Below are 24,606 nucleotides of genomic sequence, written 5' to 3'. Positions count from 1 at the left end.
TCCTTGTGCAATAGACTGATTTAGTAAAGCAAACTGCTGTAGAAAAATAAAACTTGGCGTAATGTTATGGACTGGACTAAAACTATAATACCAAATGGCTGCATAAACACATGGCAATATTTCTTATGCCAGAAGAGGAACTGTGTGAGTAGGTTACAACAGTTGCAATGACACCCGTAATGACACTATTGATGAAGCTTGGATTGAAGACTTATAACTGGGGGAAAGATGTGGGAATACTGGGCAATTATTACATCTGTGGAGACTGACTACCCCTGGTTACCCAGAAACTGGTCTGGTTATGTGGTACAGACTATGCCAGTTTTCATTCTCTCTCCATATCTGCTAGAAGGCTATGAAATAAAAGGGCCATACACCCCACTGAGCAAGCATAAGCTCTTTTCACCATAGTATTGCCTACTGCAAACTATGCTTGAAGTGAATCAGTTGTCCTTTATATTAGCTGAAATGGCTAACAAGACATCAGAACACATTCAAATGGCAAACGGAAAACTGACGAAGTTCAAGCCACTGCCTTAAAATTGAATAGCTTCCAATTACATACTGGCCGCAAAGGGCATAGTTTTCCATCCAATCATAAAACGGTGCTGTATTTTTGTTTCAGACTTTCACAATGAACAGGTGGCTGACTTAACTGTACAATTGGCTAGTAACAGGACTAAACCAGAGTCAGGTTAGACTGTTTTGGGTGATTGGGTAATGTTTTGGCACATTGTTTCCAATTGTTAGAAACAAGAAGAAATTTGTTCTTGAACAATTTCTAGCAGAACTTAAATCCTGTAACTGGTCCATGCTAAAAACACTCCCCATCGACGAGAGTGTTACATACTTTAATGACACATTCCTTAAAATATTGGACTCTCATGCACCTAACCGATCCATCAGAGCCAAAATCAGGATTGCACCTTGGCTAACTAAAGATACCAAATCTAAAATTAAGCGCAGAGACCAGGCCTGGGTAAAGTGGCGTACCACCAAAGAACCCCTAGATCGCATCAAATTTCGGCAGCTTAGAAACTCAACAAAAGCAGATACTACCCGAGATAAAAAGAATTATTTCCGTCATCTCCAGGACAAACACCAAAATAATCCAAAGAAGTTTTGGGCAGGTTTTAATAACCTCCTTTATTCTGGGAAATCAACTACCCCTACCCCGGAAAAACTTATAGGTAAAGATCCTGAAGTAATAGCTTACTCCTTTAACTCTTTCTTCACTGAGACCGTTCAGGCACTAGCCAGTCAGTTACCTACTTCTACCTCCTTAACCAGTCCTACTGGAAAAAATCTACCCGCCTTTAGTCTTCAACCAACATCCACCTCCTATATTAGAACTCTATTAAAGAAACTCAAACCATCCACCCTATCGGCTGATCGTCTCCCAGCCGAATACCTACAACTAGCATCTGACATAATTGCCTAACCCATCTCAATCCTGATAAATAGAACTATCACTGAGGCCACCATTCCCTCAATCTGGAAAATATCATACGTCATCCCACTTCACAAGGGAGGCGCCTCTACGGAAACATCGAACTATAGACCTATAGCAATATTGTCGCCTATAGCAAAAATTATGGAAAGGTGTGCTCACAAGCAACTCCTACACTACCTTACCCTAAATAATCTTCTGTCAAAAACTCAGCATGGGTTTCGCCCTCATCATAGTACTACCACTGCCCTCCTTTCCTTTGTTGATTCAGTAAACAACAATCGGAACAACAAATTAATTACTTCTGCTCTCTTTCTTGACTTGTCAAAAGCCTTTGACATGGTCAATCACCAACTATTGCTCCACACCCTTAAAACCCTTCACCTCGATAACCTAGCCCTACGTTGGTTTAATGCTTACCTTTCTGGTAGACAACAAGCAGTCCAGTGGCAAAGCACACTATCTCACTTGCTACCAAATACCATAGGAGTTCCCAAAGGCTCTATACTTGGTCCCCTTCTCTTCTCTGTATTCATAAACGACCTACACTCAGTCATCCCCAAAGCCACCTGCATCCAATATGCAGATGACTCCACCCTGATCTGTTCTGATGTCTCTCTCCATAATCTCCAAGTAGTCACCCAACACTGTTTTGCGACAGTTGAAAAATGGTTTTATGAACGGAAACTCATTCTAAATCCCATAAAAACTAAGCTACTTCTAATCTTCCCCACTTCTGGAACCCCCTTAGGCCTAAATCCACCACATTCTAATAATACGATCTTTCATGTTAAATCCATCAACGGCACCATCATCGAGCCTGTCACCAACACCAAACTACTAGGTGTTACTATTGACCACAAGCTCAAATTCGATGTTCACATTAGTCAAACTATTAAGACAGTAAACAAGAAACTAGGTTCCTTGTACAGAATCAAGAACTTTCTCACTCCGTATACCAAACTAACTATAGCACGGTCACATCTTCTCTCCACCCTACTGTATGCCTCCCCTGTCCTATCCTTCCTCAATAAAAATGAGCTCAACAAACTCTCAGTTGTCTATAACCATATCGCTAGATTTGTCACTGGTTCACCTTACCGTACTCATCACTGCCACAACCTAAAGAAACTTGAATGGTTAGAATTACCTAACCTTCTTAAATTCAACCAACTTACGGAAGCATTTAAAATAATTAAGGAACCAGAAAAAAAACCCTCTCTGAACAAACTCCTGACCCCCTACTCCAACCTCAACTGCCTACGATCTTATAATAGTGTCCTGGTACAAACCATGAAATCAAATAACTCAGGAGGTGATGCTATCTACGCCAATTCTATTGGAAGGCTCTGGAATTCCCTTCCTAATAACCTAAGACTGACAACTTCCCTCAGCCAGTTTAAAACTAGTCTCAAGTCACTACTTAAGGCCCACTGGCTATGCCCTTGTGACAATCCTGACCGACCATATAACTGCCTACTACCCACACACAATTATCTAAAGGACTCTCCACCTTAAATCTCTCTAGATCCCTTTAAACCTAATCTCTAAACACGTTGGCTCCTCATAGACACACCCCCCCCCCCGTATAACCATAAAATTGACCTGTGAATGATCATATACCCTTCTCCCTGGTGATCTAAGCTCAAACCTCATTACTTATTAACCTACCTGTATATCTGGGTATTTACTCATCATGTATTTGTGGAATTTAATAGAGTGTATTTGTAATTAAGTATCTCTGAACTTTGTATACTATTATTGCTGCTTATGTTGTTTGTGTACTGTTGTTGTTTCTTTTCATATGTGGAGCTTTTCTCCCCGGGTCTCTGCTGAAAAGGGATATGTATCCAGTCGGACTAACCCGGTAAACAAATGTAAAATAAAATAAATAAATAAATAAATAAACAAACAATCACTTATTATAACTATACTTTCCATACCTCTTGTATATTCTATTAAACACCTGCTAGTTAACTGCTTTATGAGAAAAAGTGCACATGCAATGGTTTTGTCCTGTGAAAAAACACATCCCAGGGCTTGTACGTTCAACAGCAATAGGATTCAAAATAATCATAGACTGTGATGCTTTACAGCATAGAACATATTACAATATTTGAATGCTTATTTTATTATACTTTTAGCTCAAAAGTATTTCAACAATTTCATACTTCTCTTTCTGTGAAAAAAAAAAAAAAAAAACACGGTTTGACTTTTGAGAGTTCATTAGAGCTTAGCAAGCAGATGACAAATTCTTTTTAAACATGTAACCATGAAAGGAAGTTTATGTACCTTGTACTTCCTTGCAACATCTAGGAGATAAACTTGCTGAAAATAACCAGATAAACCATGTCAAGATCATAGCATGAGAAAGGTTTGAAATTATCCTCCCAAATGCATACCTTTTTATCTGTTTACTCCCTTCAGCATGTGTTTAATTACAAGTTGATTCATACAAAATTCGACCTTCTCCGTCTATTTTTAAGACATAAAAGGCTTGCATCTGTGCATAAGGTTAAATCTCTCTATTTTGAGATATTCTAGTATCATGGTACTTTTTAATAAATAAATATGTTTACATCCAGAATCTTTGACAGTCTGTGTACTGAACTAAATGCATGATGTTATGAGTTAACAAGTATTCCTTTTCAAGTTTCAGTTATGTTTACAAGACCTTCCGACTGCAAAGCAGCTCCTTGGAAAACCAATGGCGCTGACAAAATGGAAGTCTAAGGAACTTGCTCTTTCACTACACACGTAGCTTTTTGTTCATCAAGCCCCATCTGCCAAAAACCCTGACCTACATCTGGTAATGAAAAACAAATCCAAATTTAGCATTCTTGAAACAACTATTTTAAAAACCATAAGCAAGAGGTAGCACTAACTGCCAATTCCAGTCTTGTGACTGAAATACAGGTATTAATTGAATTTCATTACCAAGGTGACCATGCTCATTTAATCAATCCAGGACACCCAGGCTGTCCATTCTCTTCAAGCTTTGATCTTCTTTACTGAAGAGTGCTACTGGTACTTTTCTGGGAGCATGAAACACTGCATAGCATCAAGTTTTACATGTATGTGACATTTTCCTGGCAAGCTTAGTAAATCTAGACTAAAAGCACATTCATGTATGGTCAATGACACAGCAGCTGAAACGCATCTCTGCACATATGCAAATAATTCTGTTCCACCAGGCATTGCATTGTCTGTCAGAATGGAATAACTCAGCAGAATAATAAAATATTCCACAGCATTCTTCAAGGTACTGGAGAATATCACAAGAAAACAAATCTGCCAATATGACTGCCTCACCACCATCATGTTTAGCAAAAGAAACACCAGCTTTTTTTACGTAAACAAAAGCTTAGAATGATGACAATACTGTTTTAATTCTTATCTGTTGCTACTTTCATATACAAGGTTTTAAAAAGGAATTTATATTCTCTCCTATAATGAGTGGCTAACTGCCAGTCACAGCAAAGTCTAGATTTACCACTGCCAAACTCCACAGTGTCACACAACTGTGGCCTACAAAGCTACAGCTACATTAAGTGCAAGTGAACAGTCTTTCTACGGTACATTGCCACCACACCTCTCAACTGCCCAGATATTTGCCTCTAACTGTTCCTCATACAAATTTTTGGTTTTCTGACAAAATAGTGAGGACCAAGGTCTCCAAATGATAACAGACCTGAAGGATATGAACTCTGAAACTCAAAGTTGATGTGTTTGCATTAGCATGCATTTTATGAAGTTCACAGATTCATAGGCAAGTACTAAGCTAACTACCCTTGTAAGCCATTTTAAGTGTAGCCAATTTCCCATTTTGTGCTGGAAATAACCGCTCTCATTTGGTTATAGAATGGCTTTACCCATTCCATTCCACAGGGGATATTATATATTACTCTTACGAATAACTGGGATCATACCATAGATAATTAAAAGGGACCCATGCATGGGATAAAGCATTTAGGAGCTTCATCTGTCTATTAGTAGTACAGGGGCAACCCTGGGGTAAATTTTCTGTTTCCCATCCATAGATCTAAGTTGAACTTTAAAATAGACAGGGATGAACTTTATTCCATAGCAGTGGTATCCTCTGTTAAATATACTTGTCCCCCCAAACCATTCTTTTAATGTTGCAGAGGAGGTTTAGATCCCTAGTCAAAGTATTACTGATGCCATTTGACTTGCTGACATGCAGTAAATCTGTTAGTAATGGGTCAGAATTTGCCTTGTATGCCAAACACGTTACCTCTTAGCAGTCTGTAGGATACGGAGTACAGTGACACGGTTTTGTATCTGACCATGTAGAACAGGTTGTCAAAGCTTTGTATCCTTTTAGTAGGGTATATCTGTTGGCTTTCCAGTTGTTGCAGGTGTCTGGGTTATACATACAAATGGGAGCATTATATTCAATAAAAGCTACATTAGGTTCACAGGTTAGCACCAGGCTAACTGCCCTTGTGGGCTATTTTAAGCCTAGCCAATTACCCCATATCAGAATCAAACTCCATACCTTGTACTGTAAGGTAAACTAAACTACTTAACCATTATACCAACCTCCCAAAACATTTAAAAACTCTCTTCCATCTCTTTCAACTTTCTGGTTTAAAGGACCATGTTTATATGTGGGTTTCCGCTTGTTTAAGCTCTGCGGATCCAATTTTGGTGTCCTGCAGACTAGAACTGTTTTGTAAGTTTGAGTCCCCCAAACCTTTCTGTGTTGGAAGGAAGCCTTCTAGCCTATCAGTGAGAGTGATAAGCACTAGGTAGCCTATCTACCACAAGAGGCGTGGTTTCTGGCCCAGAAATTGTAGTTTGACCGTTTGGACAGTTTTTCCATCTCTTTCAACTTTCTGGTTTAAAAGCCTGTGTTTACGTGGGCTTGGGCTTGTTTAAGCGCCACGGATCCAGTTTTGACATTCTGCAGACTACAAGAGCAACAGGAAGGAGAAAAGAGATACCCCAAGTGCCTCCATTTTGATTTTTTCATAATTTACTGCTCTCTGCACTTGTCATTTTTTAATTTATCTGCATTTAAACTGCATTTGCCTTATTACTGCTACACACTCAAGTGTGCTAGCTTGTACTGCATTTAAAGTTTTTGCTGCTGTTCCAACTGCTTTTCTGAAAGGAAAAGAAAAAAAAGCTCTAAGCTTGTTTCCTGCCTTTCCTGTAACTAGTCTAATCCACATACAGATTTGCTGTATCCAGGACTGTTTAAGTTTCTGAGCCCCCAGACCTTTCTGTGTTGGAGGGAAGCCTTCTAGCGTATCAGTGGGAGTAGTAAGCACTAGATAGCCTATCTACCACAAGAGGAGTGGTTTCTGGTCCAGAAATTGTAGTTTACTGGCCATTTGGGCATTTTTTTCCATCCCTTTCAACTTTCTGGTTTAAAAGCCAGTGTTTGCACAATGTGCAGTGGTGCTCAGCCGAGGTGAACTATTACCGGTGTCAGAAAGTCTGCTCATTTTCCCCTTAGAACGTGTTTGTTCTTTACTTCTTGCACTTCAATTAGTGTAACCGACTAGCACTTTAACAGGCTTTTTATAGCATTTATTGTAGCTCACTTAGGTGCTATCAGCACTAGCTGCACCTACACAGTAACAGCACCAGTACTTAAGTTATGACCACCCCCTCCTGGTATGATTGTAGAGCAATTTCCTGTGCTTTCTCCTGCTAACCTGGTGCACATGGGCATTCTGAGACAGTGTGGCAACTGTCTAATGTACACAGACAATCCTCTCCTCTTACCTCCCAACACTCATACTTGTGACAGATGCACTTATATCACCAAAACTGTAAGCACTGCACGCTCCAACCAAGATCGGACTAGCTGGTCAAGAAGAGAAGGTGGTCAACACCTGCAACACACAGCCCTCCAAAACACCAAAAATTACAACCCACACATAAAAACACAAACCATACAACCACCTTTGCAGAGTCTCTCAATAAAAATTTACCCAAACGACAAGAGACCCCCCCTCCCAGAGACAGAAATGCACTCAACCACCACAACACAACACCAACCCCAGAACACATAGCTCACCACCACAGTCTGCCCCGCAACCCAAGCCCTTATGGCAAAACACTTTGCCCAATGTACTAATCATAGAAGACTCAACTGTGAGGCACACTGATCTCCCACACTCACTAGGTTGAACAAGGAGAAAGTGACAGTCAGTTGTCACTCAGGTGCCAGAATCTGCCACATAACACATGCACTCAGGTCACTCCACAACAAGTACAAACATGACAAGTCACTGTCCGTGTGGGTGTGAATGACCCGAGACGTACCTCTCTGGACTACATGAAAAAAGTGATGGAACTCTCAGATTATGTGGCTCAGGCAGGTATGACCCTAGCCCTGAGCAGTATTCTATCGTCACCCAGAATGATACCACAGTACAAGCAGAAAATGACTTCAACAATTGGCTAAGTTTCTGGTGTCATTCTAAGGGGATCCAGTATCTGTCTGCCTGGATGACATGATCGACAGAACTCGATGCTTTGCCAGAGACAGCTTGCAACTGTCACCCCTGGGACTCCAGATACTGGCTAAGGATCTTACCACCCCTATAGTGCCTTTTTTAGGTAGTATTCTAAAGACCAAAGTCCACCATAACAGCTACAAACTCATGCAATCTGAGGATCATGCTGCTCAGTGCTACAAGTCTAAATCTCAAGATGCACTCACCCGAAGCTGTCCTCAAAATGGAGAATGTCGACATCTGTGCTGTAATGGCAACCTGGTTTAAAGAGGCAGAAAGCACCCCTGCATTCCCAGGCTACAACCCATTTCATACCTTTCGGCCCCAGAATATGGCCGGAAGCTCCAAAGGCAGTGGTGTCTCCATATTCTTTAAGGATACGCACACCTCTAGACTGGTAGCCGAGCATAATGGATCCGAGATACCCAGTGTTAGTTGTACCTGAAGTAAGACGGCAATACAAAGTCATATCCTGCTACAAAACCCCAATATGTCCCCAGACTCTCACTCCAACTTCCTAAGCACCATGGAATCTATCAAGGTCCATCCCAATACTCTCATACTGGGTGACTTCAACTACCCTTCCATCAACTGGGAAAACTATTCAAGTACCAATGTACAGGCCCAACGCTTTCTGGAATTTATCAATTCCAATGCCTTGGACCAGCTCATTCTGACCCCACTAGAGGAAGCAACATCCTCAGCCTGGTTATCCCAAACATGGGAGACCGTTGCTCCACACCTATAGTCAATTCCTCCCTGGTTAAATCTGATCACAAACTGATCATCATGGAAATCTCCAGCTCACCTACACCCCCCGCTAAGGTGACCACCTGGAAAACTTCTCTACAGCCGACTTTAGGCTTCTAAAAACAGAGATGGCCAACTTCTTGACACCCATGCCAATTGAAAATAGCTGCATGACTGCCGAATCATACACCAATGCACTGTACGAGCATGTACACAAATGCATGGCCCTTGCCATACCAAATAGAACTGAAACACTATCCTCCAAAAAAAAAAGGAGGCCGATCTGGTGGTCCCCAGCCATCAATAAACTCTACAACAGAAGGAAGAAACTATTGCAGAAAAAGTCAAGTCTGGAAAACCTCCACTACCAGTCTCAACAAAAAGCTGAGATCCCTTATCAAATCTTCCAAAGCCAGCTATGAAGGCAGACTTGCGGCTGACATCAAAAAACAACCACAAAGCCTTCTACAGCTATATCAAAACCTCAAAGGCAATACCCAGATTTGCTCCGAGTTATTGCACAATGGCACCTCCTATACTGAGTCAACAGATACAGCCAACATACTGGCAGACAGATTCAGTGCAGATTTTACCCCCCCCAGGGCCCTAACACAATACCAGAAGAAAGCCTGGTACCCATCATTTCTGCAGCACAGGTGAAAGCTGCATTGTCCAAAGCCAGGAATACAGTATCCATGGGACCTGATAATATCCCTGGCTACATTCTACATGAGCTACAAAATGAACTGGCACCATATCTGTGTGCCCTGTTCAATCACAGCCTCACCTCAGGCTATGTCCTAATGAATGGTGCACTGCTACAGTCATCCCGCTCCATAAAGGGGGAGCAACTACAGACCCTGGGAACTATCGCCCCATTAGCCAGACGAGTCTGGTATGCAAAGCTATGGAGCACATCATCATGGACCTGTTTAACAAAGACACAGGCAATCTCCAAACTCTTGACCCCACACAGTTGGGCCTTGCCCGGGAGAGATCCTGCCTGCTGAATCTGGTTGACTTCTTTGAGGCAGTCACCAAGGCTGTGGATGAGGGTAAGGCAGTGCATACAGCCTACCTCGACCTGGCCAAGGCCTTTGATACCATTCCCCACTCGGGTATCATTGATACTCACCAAACTTGGCATCAATCCTTACATCACTAGGTGGGTTGCAAACTGGCTCACAGACAGGACCCACAAAGTGAAAGTTGCATAATCTAAGACAGACTGTCCAGAGTGGAGTCCCACAGGGCTCAGTCCTGGGCCTTCTCATGTTTGGCATCTACTTCTCAGAAGTCCAGGCCAACACAGAACTCTGGCTGACCAAGTTCGCAGAGGACTGCAAGCTAGGAGTCATTATCAACTCCCCAAGTGATGCAGACATCCTACAAAAGGACCTCGCTGAGACCAATGACTGGTGTCAGAACCATGACCTGAAGCGTAACACCAAAAAATGTGTTATCATCCCCTTTGGAAAAAACTCAGTTCCCACGAATTACCATGTTGATGGGAGCCTACTGAACACTGAAGGGGCCATAAGAGATCTGGGAACCCAAGTCGACAGTCAGCTCACCTTCGACCACCACATTGCCACTGTGGTTAGAAAGTCCTTCTACGTGGCACATCTTATAACCAAAGGTTTCGCATCCAGAAAGAAAGAGGTAATCATCCCTCATTATACCAATCATTGAATCTAACACCCCGTTTGGCATGTACATGACCAGACACCTGCAACAGCTGGAGAGGGCACAAAAGTACCTCACAAAAAGGATCCTAGGCCTTAAACATGTCCTACATGGACAGACTCAAGAAACTTCAGCTGTTCTCAGTCTTATCATCTACTCAGAGGTGATCTCTGCTGGACTTACAAAGCCATGTCCAACCTAGCCCTACTTGAAATACTACACCAAAAGAAATCCCAATCCCCTGCACCACACGCTCCAGAGATCACAACCTCACAACCACAATTAACAGAACATGCTGGAGGAACAGGTTCATCTCTCAAAGAATGACCATACCCCGGAATAAGCTACCCATTCATGTCAAGCACAGCATGTCACTGGCCCTCTTCAAGAGAAATCTTGATGAGTAAGTCCACTCCAGAGATTATTCCAGTTGCCCTACTGAATATGGGCACTGAACTAACATCAGGTGGCACAGTGCATGGGCATTTTTTTTTTGGGCTAGGCTTATAAAGGCTACAGGGCCATTAGCCTAGTACACACCTATGAACCTATTTAGGTTCATAGGCAGGTACTAGGCTATTGGCCCTAGGGCCTATATAAGCCTAGGCAAATGGTACCCTGGCTTTCACCACCCAAGAAAATTATTTTCCTGTGCCCCTGTTGAGCAGAGCTACAGAAGTGATCCCCGGGGTGAATTTCCTATCGCCCATCCAATCATCAATATTTTTCTTGAAGAGTGCTAATAAAGAGCTTTGTTTGATATAGATAGGTAGTTTGTTCCAGAGTATGGGAAGTCCCTGGGACAGGAATCTATCCCTCCAGCATGTTCTGCTTATTGTATTGACAAGGTTTAGGTCCCTAGAGTGTGCAGCTCGGAGGAGTTAGGATTTCTTTAAGTGAAGCATGTCCAACAGCTCTGGGTTTGACACAGTTTTGTATGTTAGGCACAGATCGCCTCCGAGTAGGCGATATGCAACAGAGTAAAGCTGGAGTTTTTTTAAGACCGTCTGCGTAGGGCATCTGTTTGAGGCCAGTAATCCTCTTTGTGAGGCATTTCTACGGCCTTTCCAGTTGATGTAGATGTCTTGTGAAGGATATGCCAGAAGGGGCGTTGTGCTCAACAATGGGTCTAATGAGTGATAAGTAGAGGGAAACAATTACCTTTTTCCTAGACAAGAAACCTTTTGTGATGAGGTGTCCCACGTAGAAGGATTTCCTGACTACTGTGGCGATGTGATTATCAAAGGAGAGACTACTGTCCACCTGTGTCCCAAGGTTTCATCACACTTTCAGTGTTAAGTAGACTACCGCCTATGTGGTAGTTCATGGGTACAGAGTTTTTACCAAAAGGGATGACAATGCACCTTTTGGCATTGAGCTTGAGGCCATGGCTTTGACACCAGGCATCTGTCTCAGTGAGGCCCTTTTGTAGGATGTCTACATCGTTAGGAGTTTTGATTATGGCTCCTAGTTTGCAGTCATCTGCGAACTTTGCTAGCCTGTACTTTAGAGAAGTAGATACCAAGTAGGAGAGGACCCAGGACTGAACCCCTGTGGTACTCCATTTGCCACTGGTCTGAAGTTGAATTTAGCGTCTGCTATTTTCAGTGTGTGGATTCCGCCAGTGAGCCAGTTGGCAACCCATCTTGTGACATAGGGATTTACACCTAGTGAGTTTATCTATAACTCCAAGATGGGTGATGGTGTTGAAAGCCTTGGCGAGATCTAGATTGGCTGTGTGAACCTTACCCTCATCTACGGCTTTGTTGACCGCTTCAAAGACGTCTATCAGGTTTAGGAGACATGATCTGCCTTTTACAAACCCAAACCGCGTAGGGTCCAAAGCCCCCCCCCCCCCAATAATTTTTAGTTGGTCCAGGTTTTTCACATTTACAGGTTCAGAGGCATGACTGCAACAGATACCATCCAAAAATGGGAAACCATGGTTCAGGGATGTAGGGTGACTTACCAAGATGAAAATATAAGGAAATGAGTAAATAATTAAACAAAACTAGAATATCAAAAACATATACAATTCAGAAAAGCTGCAAGTGGACAGTAAGCACAAGATTACCAAAAGTTATTTATTTTTTCTAAGGCTCCCCTGCCTTGGATGGGTAGGTCTGGGGGAGGAGGGCACGTAATGCCACGTCCTGCTATTTTAATGAAAAAAATAAAAAAAATCAAGTGTCCCTTTAATACTTAACATCCCGAATCCAAAATATCTTACTGTATGAGACAAGAAGCAATAAAGTACTACAGCTACGACTTTTTTTTTTAAATCAGGGGTGCTGACTTATACAGGAGTGGGGTTACTATTTGCCCAGCAAATCTTGCAATGCACTAAGCAATGTCTCACTTTGGACATCTGGAACGGCGGTAACCTGTATAAAGTTATGAGCAAATGCAATCAATACAACTGAATATACACAAACAAAAGTCGGGATAACAAGAATTCGAAATGTTGTAATTAAAATAACATTGTACCATCATCACTACATTTTTATTTTTGCAGTTACCAGTTTGGGAGGGTGCCCAACCCTACCCCCAACGACAACGGTTTCGTGTAAAGCACAAGATAGCATAACGTGGTCCACGCACTTGTGCTGGTATGAACAGTCACTCCCCCTCATCTCACATGCGACTCGAGATGATTCGGTCAGCAGTTAACCAATGACAGCAAAATTATAAAGTGAGATAAAAATAAGTCTCAGTATTGAACGAGGTGCACACATAAAAGGGCCCGATTAGCTAAGCTTACGGTGTAATTAAACTTGTTACATTGTCGCTAAACACTTAACTTGCACATACTGAAAATCTCCGTACTTCAAACCTCCAAGAAAAAAAAAAGTACAAATAGCAGCAATACCGTATGTTTGTGCCTGCACTGTTTATCATACCTGTACCATGATAGCCATCCTGAGAATATCCTTAGAAATATTCTCTTTACATTTTTTACAAGATGCCCGTCCGCTCTTAGCATACTCTGCTTTATACGGCTTTTCTTCAGCCATGTTTCCCGTCTAACTCAAACACCGTTGACTGCTTTGGTCAGTAACAAAACTAAGCCTAAACACCGCGTGTGATACAGTCAGCACAAAAACATTAACGCAGGCAAAACTAATCGCTCATTCCCGCCAGTCATGCAAAGTACGTCAATTGCGCTCACGGATATCTATTATGTGTACTGAGAACTGTATTTTCTGGAGATTGTTTTTAATCTTATCTGTCTTTTTTGTGCGAGATGTTTTAATTCACTATAGTTTAGAGATATTTTTTAATAATTGTTGATCGCAATAATACGGGGATCTTGGTTGCAGATAGGTGTTTCAGCGTAAAAAGCAAAGTATTTGTTGAATTGAATATTTATGTACTACAAAATATTCTAACCATGTTTATTAGATTACAAACTAAGATTTGACTCCCATTATTAAGTAATATACAATACAGTGACTGTTTATAATATAGGAGAGTAAGTATACCGTAACGAAGGCATACCTTTCAACATAGTGCAAGAAATCTAGACAAAGCCATAAATAATGTGGGGGACAAAGATCCAAAATGGGGACAAATTTTAAATATCATTCTTACAAATTTAGGAAGTTGATAGAATAACAGGTTTTGCAGTAGCATTAATTTTCTGAAGGGTATGAAGCATGAAACTCAAATGCCTGTCATTTTCTGACCAGTCCTCATTGATTTGCCAGAAAAAATAACATTTTAGGAGGAACAGACCAAAAATCTGAGGTAAAAATCTGGAGAGATGAGATGAAGGATGTAGCGAGGCATACTCACTTTACTGAAGCGTGTACATTTTTTCTGACCATCTCTCAGGAAAGTTATAGTATAAATACTATATAATTGTTTAGATATGTCTATTGTGTAATGTACAGTGCTATACAAAACATGCATGTAATGGGATCCTATCTCGCCTACATTCATAACAGTTGGGTTCGCAGCCAATCCGTCGGCTCCGACTCGGCCACTATATACTAGAACGAAGTCTCTCATTGGCTGGGCTACCCCTTATCCCATAATGCACCACGCCTGCTTCCCCAGATCTCGTTTGCCGCTTTTCAAGCCGGACGTGGTCTCGACTTGGCTGGAGCTAAGTGATTTTCTTGACCTTTTGGTCTTTTTTGCATAGGGTTTCTGTCAGGAATCTTATTAAACAGCTGTTTCAACAGCTTTGTGAGTGTTTGTGTTTAGTTTGGGGAAAATTTAATTTTATTGTTTCTCGCGCTTCTTGTAGTCTGGGCAAGGCCCTTTTAAGTTACAAGGTTTTTCCCTTATTGGATATTTATCTATTTTTTTTCCTGTTGTGGTGTGACAGAGTTAGTTTTGGGCTAAGTTCGTTTAAGTTAGAGGGCTTTAGCCCACGTAGTGTCCATTTCTGTTTATTTCACTGTTGTGGCGGGCTAAGCCCGTTTAAGTTAGAGGGTTTTAACCCATACTTCAGTTACTGCCCTTTGTGTTATTACTAGTCACCTGTGCTTTTCTTGTCAAAATGTCTAAGGAGCAAAAGTCAGGTTTTAAGAAATGTGCAAAATGTAATTATAAGATGTCTATTACAGACAGCCATGCTATCTATGTGTACTGCCTAGGCCCTAAACATTTACAGGATTCTTGTAGTGTATGTCACGCTTTCTCCTCCAGGGTTCTCCAGGAGAGGAAAAATAAATTGATACTCAGGGGTCTGGTTAAGCCTTCTTTTGAAGAAGCTTTGGCTTCTTCTCCAGCTTCCAAAAAGAAGAGATCGTCGGCTCTGACCAGTCCGTCGGGCCTGGCGTCTAAAAAGCATAGATTGTCGGCTCCGACCAGTCCGTCGGATCCGACAACTAAGAAACAAGGCTCGACTTCTTTTTCCTCGGCTCCAATGGCTTCAGAGCCGATGGTTGAAGAGTCTGCCTCAGTACTTCTCTCCTCGGCTCCATTGGTTTCGGACCCGCAGGTTAGTGCATCGAGAGGCCAATCACCTGCCTCGGCTCCATTGATCTCGGAGCCGTTGGAGGTATGCGGCTCAGACTCTTCCCCCTCGGCTCCGAAGCTGCCTTCGGCGCCGACACTGTTGCAGCCGGTTCCGGTCTCGGCTCCGACAGTGCTGGATCCTTTTCGGAGCCGATCCCCTGCCTTATCGGAGCCGAGGCAGATGTCTTCTCGGCCCCAATCTGTTTCCTCCAAATCCTCTAGGCTATCTGATTCGGATTTGGATAGGGTTATCCAGAGGCTGTTCCAGTCCCCAGTTTTTACCAAAATGATCTCGGCTCCAGCCCACGCGGCTTCGGAGCCCACTCCACATCCCATACATTTGATTCCTCCTCCAACCCCCTTGGAGCCGTTGGAGTTGGTGCAGGTGGAATGGAGCGGAATCGTCCAGTCAGAGCTGGGACCCCCTCGGAGTTCCTCTGCTCCGACTTTCATTCCTACCCTGTCCTCGGTGTCAGGGTTTGGTACCGGGTCTTCCTCGGCGGGGGCCGAGAGCAACACTGTAGAGCTCGCCTCTTCGATGCCCAGTCTTCCCCTCGGAGCATCTGCCGCAGGCATTCCGGGTACCGCCGTGGTCTCTCAGCAAGTGCCCTCTGCAGAGTCTGGAGGTCCTGCTTTTGAGGCCATGAGGAGTGCGCTGGCCATGACTTTGCCGGTTCAGCAGGTTTCTACCCCACCATCCCAAGTTCTGGGTACTGGTGCCTCTGGAGACATTCTTTCCCGTGACAGTGGGGCCCTGGGGCCTGAGGATACCCCCTTGGGGGGTTCCCTTCTTCCGGGGGGGTCCTTCCAAATCTGCTTTGGATGAACCCCCAAGGAAGAAACTGTGTAAGAGGAAGCACGTTGATTCCCAGGATGAATCCGTCACTTCAGATACTGACCTCGAGGATGCGGTAGGGTCCCCTAAATCGTCCTCGGATGACGTCTCTTTCTCGGATATCCTTGAGATCTTGAGACAGAGAGGCGATTGGCAATCCAAAGCCCCTTCTGCTGAGGAGTCAGTTTTCCTCAAGGCCTTTGGGGCCCAGCCCTCCTCCTCCTGGGTGTCTCCACCCTTCGACGAATTATTGGACTTAATCTCTCGAAGGGTGTGGGAGCATCCTGACACAGCGGAACCGGTGCCCGCCAGGCCCAATAAGTTTCTTTCAGCTCCTCCCCAGAAAGAATTCCTCACTAAAGGTGTTGCAGTTGATGCTATGGTGGTGGCATCTGCCACTCAGCAGGACGTGGCAGAGGCTTCAGCGTCTATTCATCCTCCTAATAAGGATTCTAGGAGCATGGATAGATACGGGAAGCGTACTCTTTCTTCAGCGACCTTTACCATGCGGTCGCTGAACTATCTTTGTCATTTTACAAGGCTCCAAAGAGACCTCCTCAAGGAGTTAGGAGAGTCCCTTGTGGGTAACCTTCTTGAGGCGTTAGCACAGACTGTAGGCGCCCAGATGACTACCCTGACCTCTATTGTCAACTCGTCCATGAGGCTCATCTCTTATGCAGCCGAAGGGGCGAGTAGAGCAGCGGGCACAGGAGTGGCTCTTAGGAGACAGGCCTGGTTATGCTTGTGTACATTCGCGGAGGCCTTTAAGTCTTCCTTCGCCGACGCCCCCTTTGATGGGTCTTCTTTGTTTGGACCCAAGGTGAAGGACACACTTACTTGGTGCGAGCAGGAGGGCAAGACCTTGACTGCCGTTGGAGCCCGTTTTTCCGCTCCCTCTAGACCTTATACCAAGGCCCAGAGAGGAGGGAAAATGTGGTTCAGGAAATCCCAAAAGTTCTTCTCTACTCCACTGAGTGATCCCCCCTCCAGAGGCAAGGGGGGGAAACTCAGGAAGACGCCGTCCTAGAGGTGGCAGAGGCCCCCGTAACTCTGGAGACCGCAAATCTTTTCGTGGTTCCCCCTATCCTCAACGTCCCTAGGATGTGGCCCGGCTGTGCTTCCCCGGAGCCAGTCGGGGGTCATTTTGCGAAACACCCACAGGCTTGGGAATCAATAACCAAGGATCAGTGGGTGCTTCGCATTGTAACCGGAGGTTACCTCATTCCCTTTTTCAAGCCCCCTCCTCCAACAAGGAGAATCCCGGACGTGCCACCCAGTCAATGGGATCTCGCAGCCGTAGAAGTTTCAAAGCTGCTAAGAAAAGGGGTCATCCAGCCTGTCCCCGCCGACCAGATCGGATCAGGAACTTACTCAAGGTTATTTTTGGTGCCAAAAAAGACAGGGGACGTAAGGCCCATTTTGGACCTCAGCCTTTTGAATCATTTTGTGAAGAAGTCCAAGTTCCGGATGGTCACCCTTCAGTCCATTCTCCCGTTATTGGAGAAGGATGTCTGGATGTGCTCCATAGACCTCAAGGACGCTTACTATCACATATTGATACGTCAGGAGTCCAGGAGTCATTTGCGCTTCCGCCTAGGAACCAGTCATTTCCAGTTTCGTGCACTGCCCTTTGGTCTCACCACAGCCCCCAGGGTGTTTACCAAATGTCTGGCAGTAGTGACAGCTCACTTGAGAAGTCTCGGATTCCAAGTGTTTCCTTATCTCGACGACTGGCTCCTCACTGCCACCTCCAAGCATCTACTGATTCGAGCGTTGATGGCCACAGTAACTTTGGGTCTCTCGCTAAGAATCTCTTTCAATTGGAAAAAATCTTTGCTGCGGCCATCTCAGCATATCACCTTTATAGGCGCAGAGTTAGACACAAAAAGTATGCGGGCATTTTTTCCATCAGAGAGAATTCAGGTTCTACAATCACAGGTCCAGAATTTGTTACCCAAATCTCGTGTTCCTGCCAGACAGATTCTTCAGTTATTGGGTTCGATGGCTGCAACCATCCTCCTAGTACCGTTAGCCAGACTGCACATGCAAGTGCTGCAATGGCTGTTATCGGTTCAGTGGTCATACCAAGAACTTCCCTTGGATCACCTAATTCTGATTACGGACAGTTGTCATCAAGATCTCCGTTGGTGGCTATGTCGGTCCAACCTGGACCGGGGGCGTCCTTTCGCCCTTCAGCCCCCTGTTGCCACAGTGACCACAGATGCCTCCCAGATAGGGTGGGGGGGTCATTATCTGGACAGGACTGTCCAAGGCACTTGGCAGGATTGCGAAGCGCACCTTCACATCAATGTCCTGGAAATGAGAGCGGTGCTTCTGGTTTTACAAGCACTTCATCATGCTCTCCCCCAGGGTACTATTGCGATTCTATCCGACAACATGTCGGTAGTTTGGCACATAAGCAGGGCGGAACCAGGTCCTACCCCCTTTGCAGGGAGGACATGAGAGTATGGCACTGGGCCATAGCCTCTCGACGTTTCTTAGTAGCCACGCACATTCTGGGAAAAGCCAATGTGATTGCAGACAGGCTCAGCAGGACTCTCCTGTTGCCCCACAAGTGGTCCCTCAACAACAGAGTGGCTGCGCTGATCTTTGCCAAATGGGGCCTCCTTTGTTGCGACTTGTTCGCCAGCCCCAACAATGCGAAGTGCAGAGAGTTCTTCACTCTGACGCCCTCTCAGGGACAGTCTCCAAGGGGCGCTCTAGCCCACACTTGGCCCCGGGTATACTTTATGCCTTCCCTCCGATTTCCCTTCTCCCGAGGGTGATTCAGAAGGCTCTCCATGTCGGGTGCGACATGATTTTGGTCGCCCCACATTGGCCCCGTCAGGTTTGGTTCCCGTTTCTTCAGAAGTATGCGGCACAGGGCCCTTGGATTCTGGACCCAGTACCGGATCTATTATCCAATCCGTTGGGACTCCCTCATCCGTCCCTCCGGTCACTGAGTCTGGCAGCTTGGTTACTCCACTTCCATCCTTAGTTAGAGATCTTTCTCTTTCTTCAGAAGTAATGCACATCTTGTCTTCTTCCCACAAGCCATCTACCGTTAAGCTGTAGGTTTGTTTGTTGGGCACAACAGTGAGGCGTTGATCCTCTTACGGCCTCAGTTCCGCAGGTCTTGGAATTTCTGGCTTCCTTATTTCATTCTGGCTCTTCAGTCTCCACACTTAAAGTTCAACTGGCGGCTATATCTAATTTTCATGTTGCTGTAGACCCCTCTTTAATGGCTAACAGACTTTGCAAGTCCTTTCTTAGGGGAGCCTGGCTCCTCAGGCCTCCTGTGGCTCATCCCGTGCCCCCTTGGGACTTAAATTTGGTTCTGGCCTCCTTAACTGTCCATCCCTTTGAGCCGGCAGCCACTTGTGATATCAAATTCCTGTCATGGAAAACGGCTTTTCTAGTGGCTATTACTTCTGCTAAGCGTGTTTCAGAGCTTCAGGCTCTCTGTTCTTCCCCTCCGTATTTGATCTTTCACAAAGACAGAGTTTCCCTCAGATTGAATCCATCCCTTTTGCCTAAGGTAGCATCCCCTTTATGCATTCAGCAATCATTGGAGCTTCCAGTTTTCTTTCCAAATATTTCTAGTAGAGTGGAATATACCTTTCACCAGTTGGATGTTCACAGGCAACTCCATTTTTACTTGGCTAGTACTACTCAGACTAGAAAATCTGACCAACTGTTTGTGTCCTTTGCGGAGAATAGGTTGGGTCTTCCAGTTGCCAAAGCCACCATTGCTAAATGGATTAAGGATTGCATCTCTTTCATTTATTCCCACTCAGGCAAGGAGTTGCCTTTCCCAATCAAAGCTCATTCTACCAGAGATATGGCCACCTCTGTAGCTTTTCATTCCAAAGTTTCAATAGATGATATTTGTGCGGCTGCTACTTGGTTTTCTCCACACACCTTCATTTCTCATTACAAGCTTGATGTGGCTTCCCGAGGCAGAGGTTCATTTGGTTCCGCAGTTCTCAGGAGTGTGTTCCAATGAGCCACCTGGGGTTTTTAGGTGCTAGGGACGCTGCCCCATCTGTTATGAATGTAGGCGAGATAGGATCCCATTACATCTTTTAGTTATGTACTTACCATAACTTTGGATGTATGGGATCCATCTCGCCTACATTCATACATACCCACCCTCCTTCCCCCTACCTTTTGGATTTGGAGGAAATATAGATCTTGATAACCTCTCCTATGGAAGGTCTCTAATTGGTTACAGTTATTGGTATATGTTTTTTTCTGTATCTGTATGAATGTATAAAGCGAACAAACAAGATCTGGGGAAGCAGGCGTGGTGCATTATGGGATAAGGGGTAGCCCAGCCAATGAGAGACTTCGTTCTAGTATATAGTGGCCGAGTCAGAGCCGACGGATCGGCTCCGAACCCATCTGTTATGAATGTAGGCTAGATGGATCCCATACATCCAAAGTTATGGTAAGTACATAACTAAAAGTTTCCATAAGACGAATGTGCCTCTAAAATTACAATGTTATATTGTCCTATCTTGCCTTCATTCTTGCTGGTTGACTCAGTCTATACTAAAGCTCGAGAGTTTCCACTGGCTCGAGGCAATACCCTATCCCATGATGTCTAGGGAGATTACCCAGATCTCGTTTGCCGCTAAACAGATTGGGTGCTTCCTACTAGGCTCAGGCTAAGTGGAATATATCTTTTTTTCTTAATTTCTGCTAGTTTTTCTCTAAATTCTTAAGAGTATTTGGTTAATCTGTACTTTCTATTAGTGTTTAGATATTTGTGACTTTCTCGCATTGTTGGTGTTACCGTTGTGTTTGTCCGTCATACTTTCACTAGGCTGTTACCTTCTCCCTATCCCGGCTCCTTGTTCTTGAGAAAATTATTGTTGTTTTTTTATATTAAGCCATCCTGTCACCCTTTTTATAACATAAAGAGTTTGTTTAAGTTAGAGAATTCTTTTTCTGCCCATTTAAATTAGAGGGCTTTTTCCCCTTTCCTGTCGTTTGTCTTAGAGGAATAGCCATTTAAGTTAGAGACTTCTCCTCTGGCTAGAGGAGACTGCCATTTGAGTTAGAGACTTCTCCTCTAGTCTCCCTAGTTGGTCTCCCCTTTCCTTCTGTTCTGCTCTGTTAAAAAAAAAAAAAAAAAGGTTTGCTGTCTTCCTGTTTTGTTGTTATTGATTGTAGACTATAAGGATAGCCATGTCCAAAGACTCTAAAGAAGCGAAGCCTTCGGGCTATAAGAAGTGTAACCGTTGCAGTCAAAAAATGTCCCTGACAGATGGACACACAAGTTGTGTGTACTGTTTGGGTGCAGTCCATCTGCAGGAGTTCTGCTTTTTCTGCCACGCTTTCAGTGCTAGGGTTTTGTAAGAGGAAAAAGTAAATTGATTGTTAGGGGTTGTTGAAGGTTCCTTTTTCTGAAGCTATAGAAGGAAAACAGAGTTCCTCCAAATCTCCTCATCAGTCTTAGTCCCCTAGATCTGACAAATCCTCAAAATGCCTGCTTCCACGGCTCTGGAATCTGAACCTTCAAAGAAGCAGGCTAAGGATACACCATCAGACCTGAAGGCTTTCGTGCCTGAAAAGGCTACCTCTTCAGCTCCGCTGGTTATTTTGGAGCCGACAGAGTATCTTATACGGAGCTGGTCCCTAGTCCTGGAACTTATCTCAGCTTTACACTCACCTATTTTACAGTCCATTAAATCATCGACCCCGTCCTCTCAGTTCTCCAGAAGTCTCTCAGATGATGATGTGGAGCAGGTGGTCAAGAGGTTGTTACCTACTCCAGTGCTGGACAAGATTCTCTCAAGCCCAGCCCAGAAGGATTCGGCTCCAACAACCACCACTTCCCCTTCTTCGATTCCTCCTCCAACCCATGTGGTGGCTTCCGAGCCAGAGTGTTTGGATTTGATCATAGTGGAATGGTCAGGGCCAAGATCCACTCTAGCTTCTTCGTCCCTGATATCTGCTCTGACCTCTTCGATACCTTCATCCATTAAGGGGTCTAAGGGCCGACACTCACCCATCGGGTCTGGAGAGGAGAGCCAAGTTGGACAGTTGTCCAAACTGATTCTTCCTCTTGGAGCTACAGCGCAGGTGGGCTCAGCACCTACATCGGCCTCGGAGTCCACTGCCTTGGCTCAGGGGGAGTCTCCAGATTCTTTGGAGCCAGGACCTCCCTTGGAGTGGGGCCGCAGTGCTTTTGAGGTCATGAGGAGAGTGCTGTTAAACCTCAGACAGCTCCACACTCAGATCCGAACACTCTTACCCTAAACGTGCCAGACTCTGTCTCTATACTACCTCTCCCTTCCAAGAGTGGAGACCCGAAGTCCTAGGACACCCCACTGGGTGCATCCATCTCTTCCGAAACCTCCCCAGAGTACCCCTCTGAGCAGGTCCCTTGGAGGAGAACATGTAAAAGAAAACATCTAGACTCCCCTGAGGAGTCTATCACTTCAAACACGGACCTCGATGATTCAGAAGGGTCCCCACGGTCACCCTCTGAGGATGTCTCCTTTGCAGACATCCTAGAGATCCATAAGCAGAGAGGTGGCTGGAAGTCCATCAACCCTTCTGAGGATGAGTCCATGTACCTGGAGGCTTTTGAGTCTCACCCTTCCACCTCTTGGGTGACTCCACCTTTTGACCAGCTCCTGAATGTAGTCAGTCGGAAGGCGTGGGGCTCTCCAGAGTCTGTGGAACCTGTTCCAAAGGAGGCCAAATAAGTTTATTACAGTGCCCTCTGACAAGGAATTCCTCACAAAAGGTGTCCTGGTAGATGTTATGGTGGTGGCGGCGGCGGCCACCAAAAAGGAATTGTCTGAGATGTCCTCATCTGTTCATCTGCTGAATAAGGAATCTTGTATGATGGACAGATATGAAAAGTGGATGTTCTCGACAGCAGGCTTTACCCTCAGGTTACTGAACTACTTGACCCATTTTACCAGACTTCAAAGGGATCTCCTAAAGGAGTTGGGAGGTACCCTCCAATGTTCTACAGCTGCGGAGGGTTCAGACAAGATGACCTCTCAGTTTTCTACCTTAAATTCGGTTGGTAACTCCTCCATGCAGCTTATCTCTTATGCAGCTGATGGAGTGAGCAGGGCAGCGGGTACTGTAATCTCCCTAAGGAGGCATTCCTGGATGCACTTATGCGAGTTTGCAGAGCCCCTCAAGTCTTCCTTTATTAACACCCCATTTGATGGCTCATCCTTGTTCGGGCCAAAAGTGAAAGAGCCTCTGACTAGGTGCGAGCAAGAGGGAAAGACTCTTTCTGTCATGGGAGTCCATTTTTCTCTTCCTAGCAGGCCTTACCCCAAAGGCCAGAAGGGGGGAAAGATGTAGTTCCGTAAGTCCCAAACAGCCTTTCCAGATGCACATGGTGATTCTTCCCCCAGGGGCAGAGGGGGAAACGGCAATGGAAGACGCCGACCTTGTGGTAGAGGGGGGGGGTCCACAAAATCAGGGCGACAGGGATACATTCTCTGGTAGGCCCTTCCAGTGCTCCTGAAGAGAGCCCCACCTGCTCACCTCTGGAGATAGTCAGGGGTCACTTGTCACTGTACCCAAACATCTGGCTAAACATTAAAAATGACAAATAGGTACAAATGATCATATCCAGAGACTACTGTATACCCTTTTCCTCTTCCCCTTCAGAAAAAAAAGGTCAGTCCCAGATGTTCCACCCAGTCAGAGGGACCAGGCAACCCTAGAAATTCAAAGGTTGCTAGAAATAAAGAATCATCCAAGAAGTCCCTGTAGACCAAATGGGATCCGGAACTTACTAAAGGTTCTTTTTAGTTCCATAAAAGACGGGACTGTAGGCCCATTTTCGATCTCAACAGACTAAACAAGTCTGTAAAAAAAAAATCAAAGTTCTAGATGGTGACACTGCAGTCTATACTCCCCTTTCTGGGGAAAGACAATTGGATGTGCTTGATAGATCTCCAGGGTGTGTACTACCATATAAAAATGGACAGGTGGTCCTGGAGTCACTTATGTTTTCAGCTGGGAGCCCCTGCCCTTTGGTCTCACAACAGCCCCCAGCATGTTCACCAAATGCATGGCAGTAGTCATGGCTCACTTGAGGTGTCTAGGATTCCGGGTGTTTCTGTACTTGGACGACTGGCTCCTGACCACCACCACTGAGCATCTACTTACCAGGGCAAGAGACACCACTGTTCACCTTTGTTCTCAGCTAGGCATTACAATAAATTTTGAAAAGTCTGCCTTGTTGCCATCACAACATATTGTATTTATAGGAGCAGACTTAAACACAAGAAAAATGGCAGCCAAACTTCCTCCAAACAGGATACAAACCCTACGCCAACAAGTACAGAGCATCCTCACAAAGAAGAAAGTTACTGCTGGTAGTAACTTGATTAAAGTGTAGCTATCATTTCTAAGTCTTTTGGATTAAGCGCTTGGGC

At 44.7% G+C, this 24,606-nt stretch overlaps 1 protein-coding gene across 1 annotated transcript in view; it reads right to left on the bottom strand.

Moving 5' to 3' along the window:
* The window catches only part of PARP1 (poly(ADP-ribose) polymerase 1), a 2,301,307-nt gene extending 2,287,788 nt beyond the window's left edge, over positions 1–13,519 (bottom strand). Inside the window, exon 1 of the mRNA XM_044060208.1 lies at positions 13,281–13,519. Coding sequence (XP_043916143.1) covers positions 13,281–13,394 — 114 coding nt within the window. The 5' untranslated portion in view covers positions 13,395–13,519. The remainder of the gene's footprint in view (positions 1–13,280) is intronic.
* Between the last annotated feature and the right edge of the window lie 11,087 nt (positions 13,520–24,606).

The sequence above is a fragment of the Protopterus annectens genome, chromosome 1.part2 (genome assembly GCF_019279795.1).
Source record: "Protopterus annectens isolate FY-2018-M chromosome 1.part2, PAN1.0, whole genome shotgun sequence".
Classification (NCBI taxonomy): domain Eukaryota; kingdom Metazoa; phylum Chordata; order Ceratodontiformes; family Protopteridae; genus Protopterus; species Protopterus annectens.
Note: the sequence above shows the minus strand (reverse complement) of the source record. Positions and strands in the feature narration are given on the sequence as shown.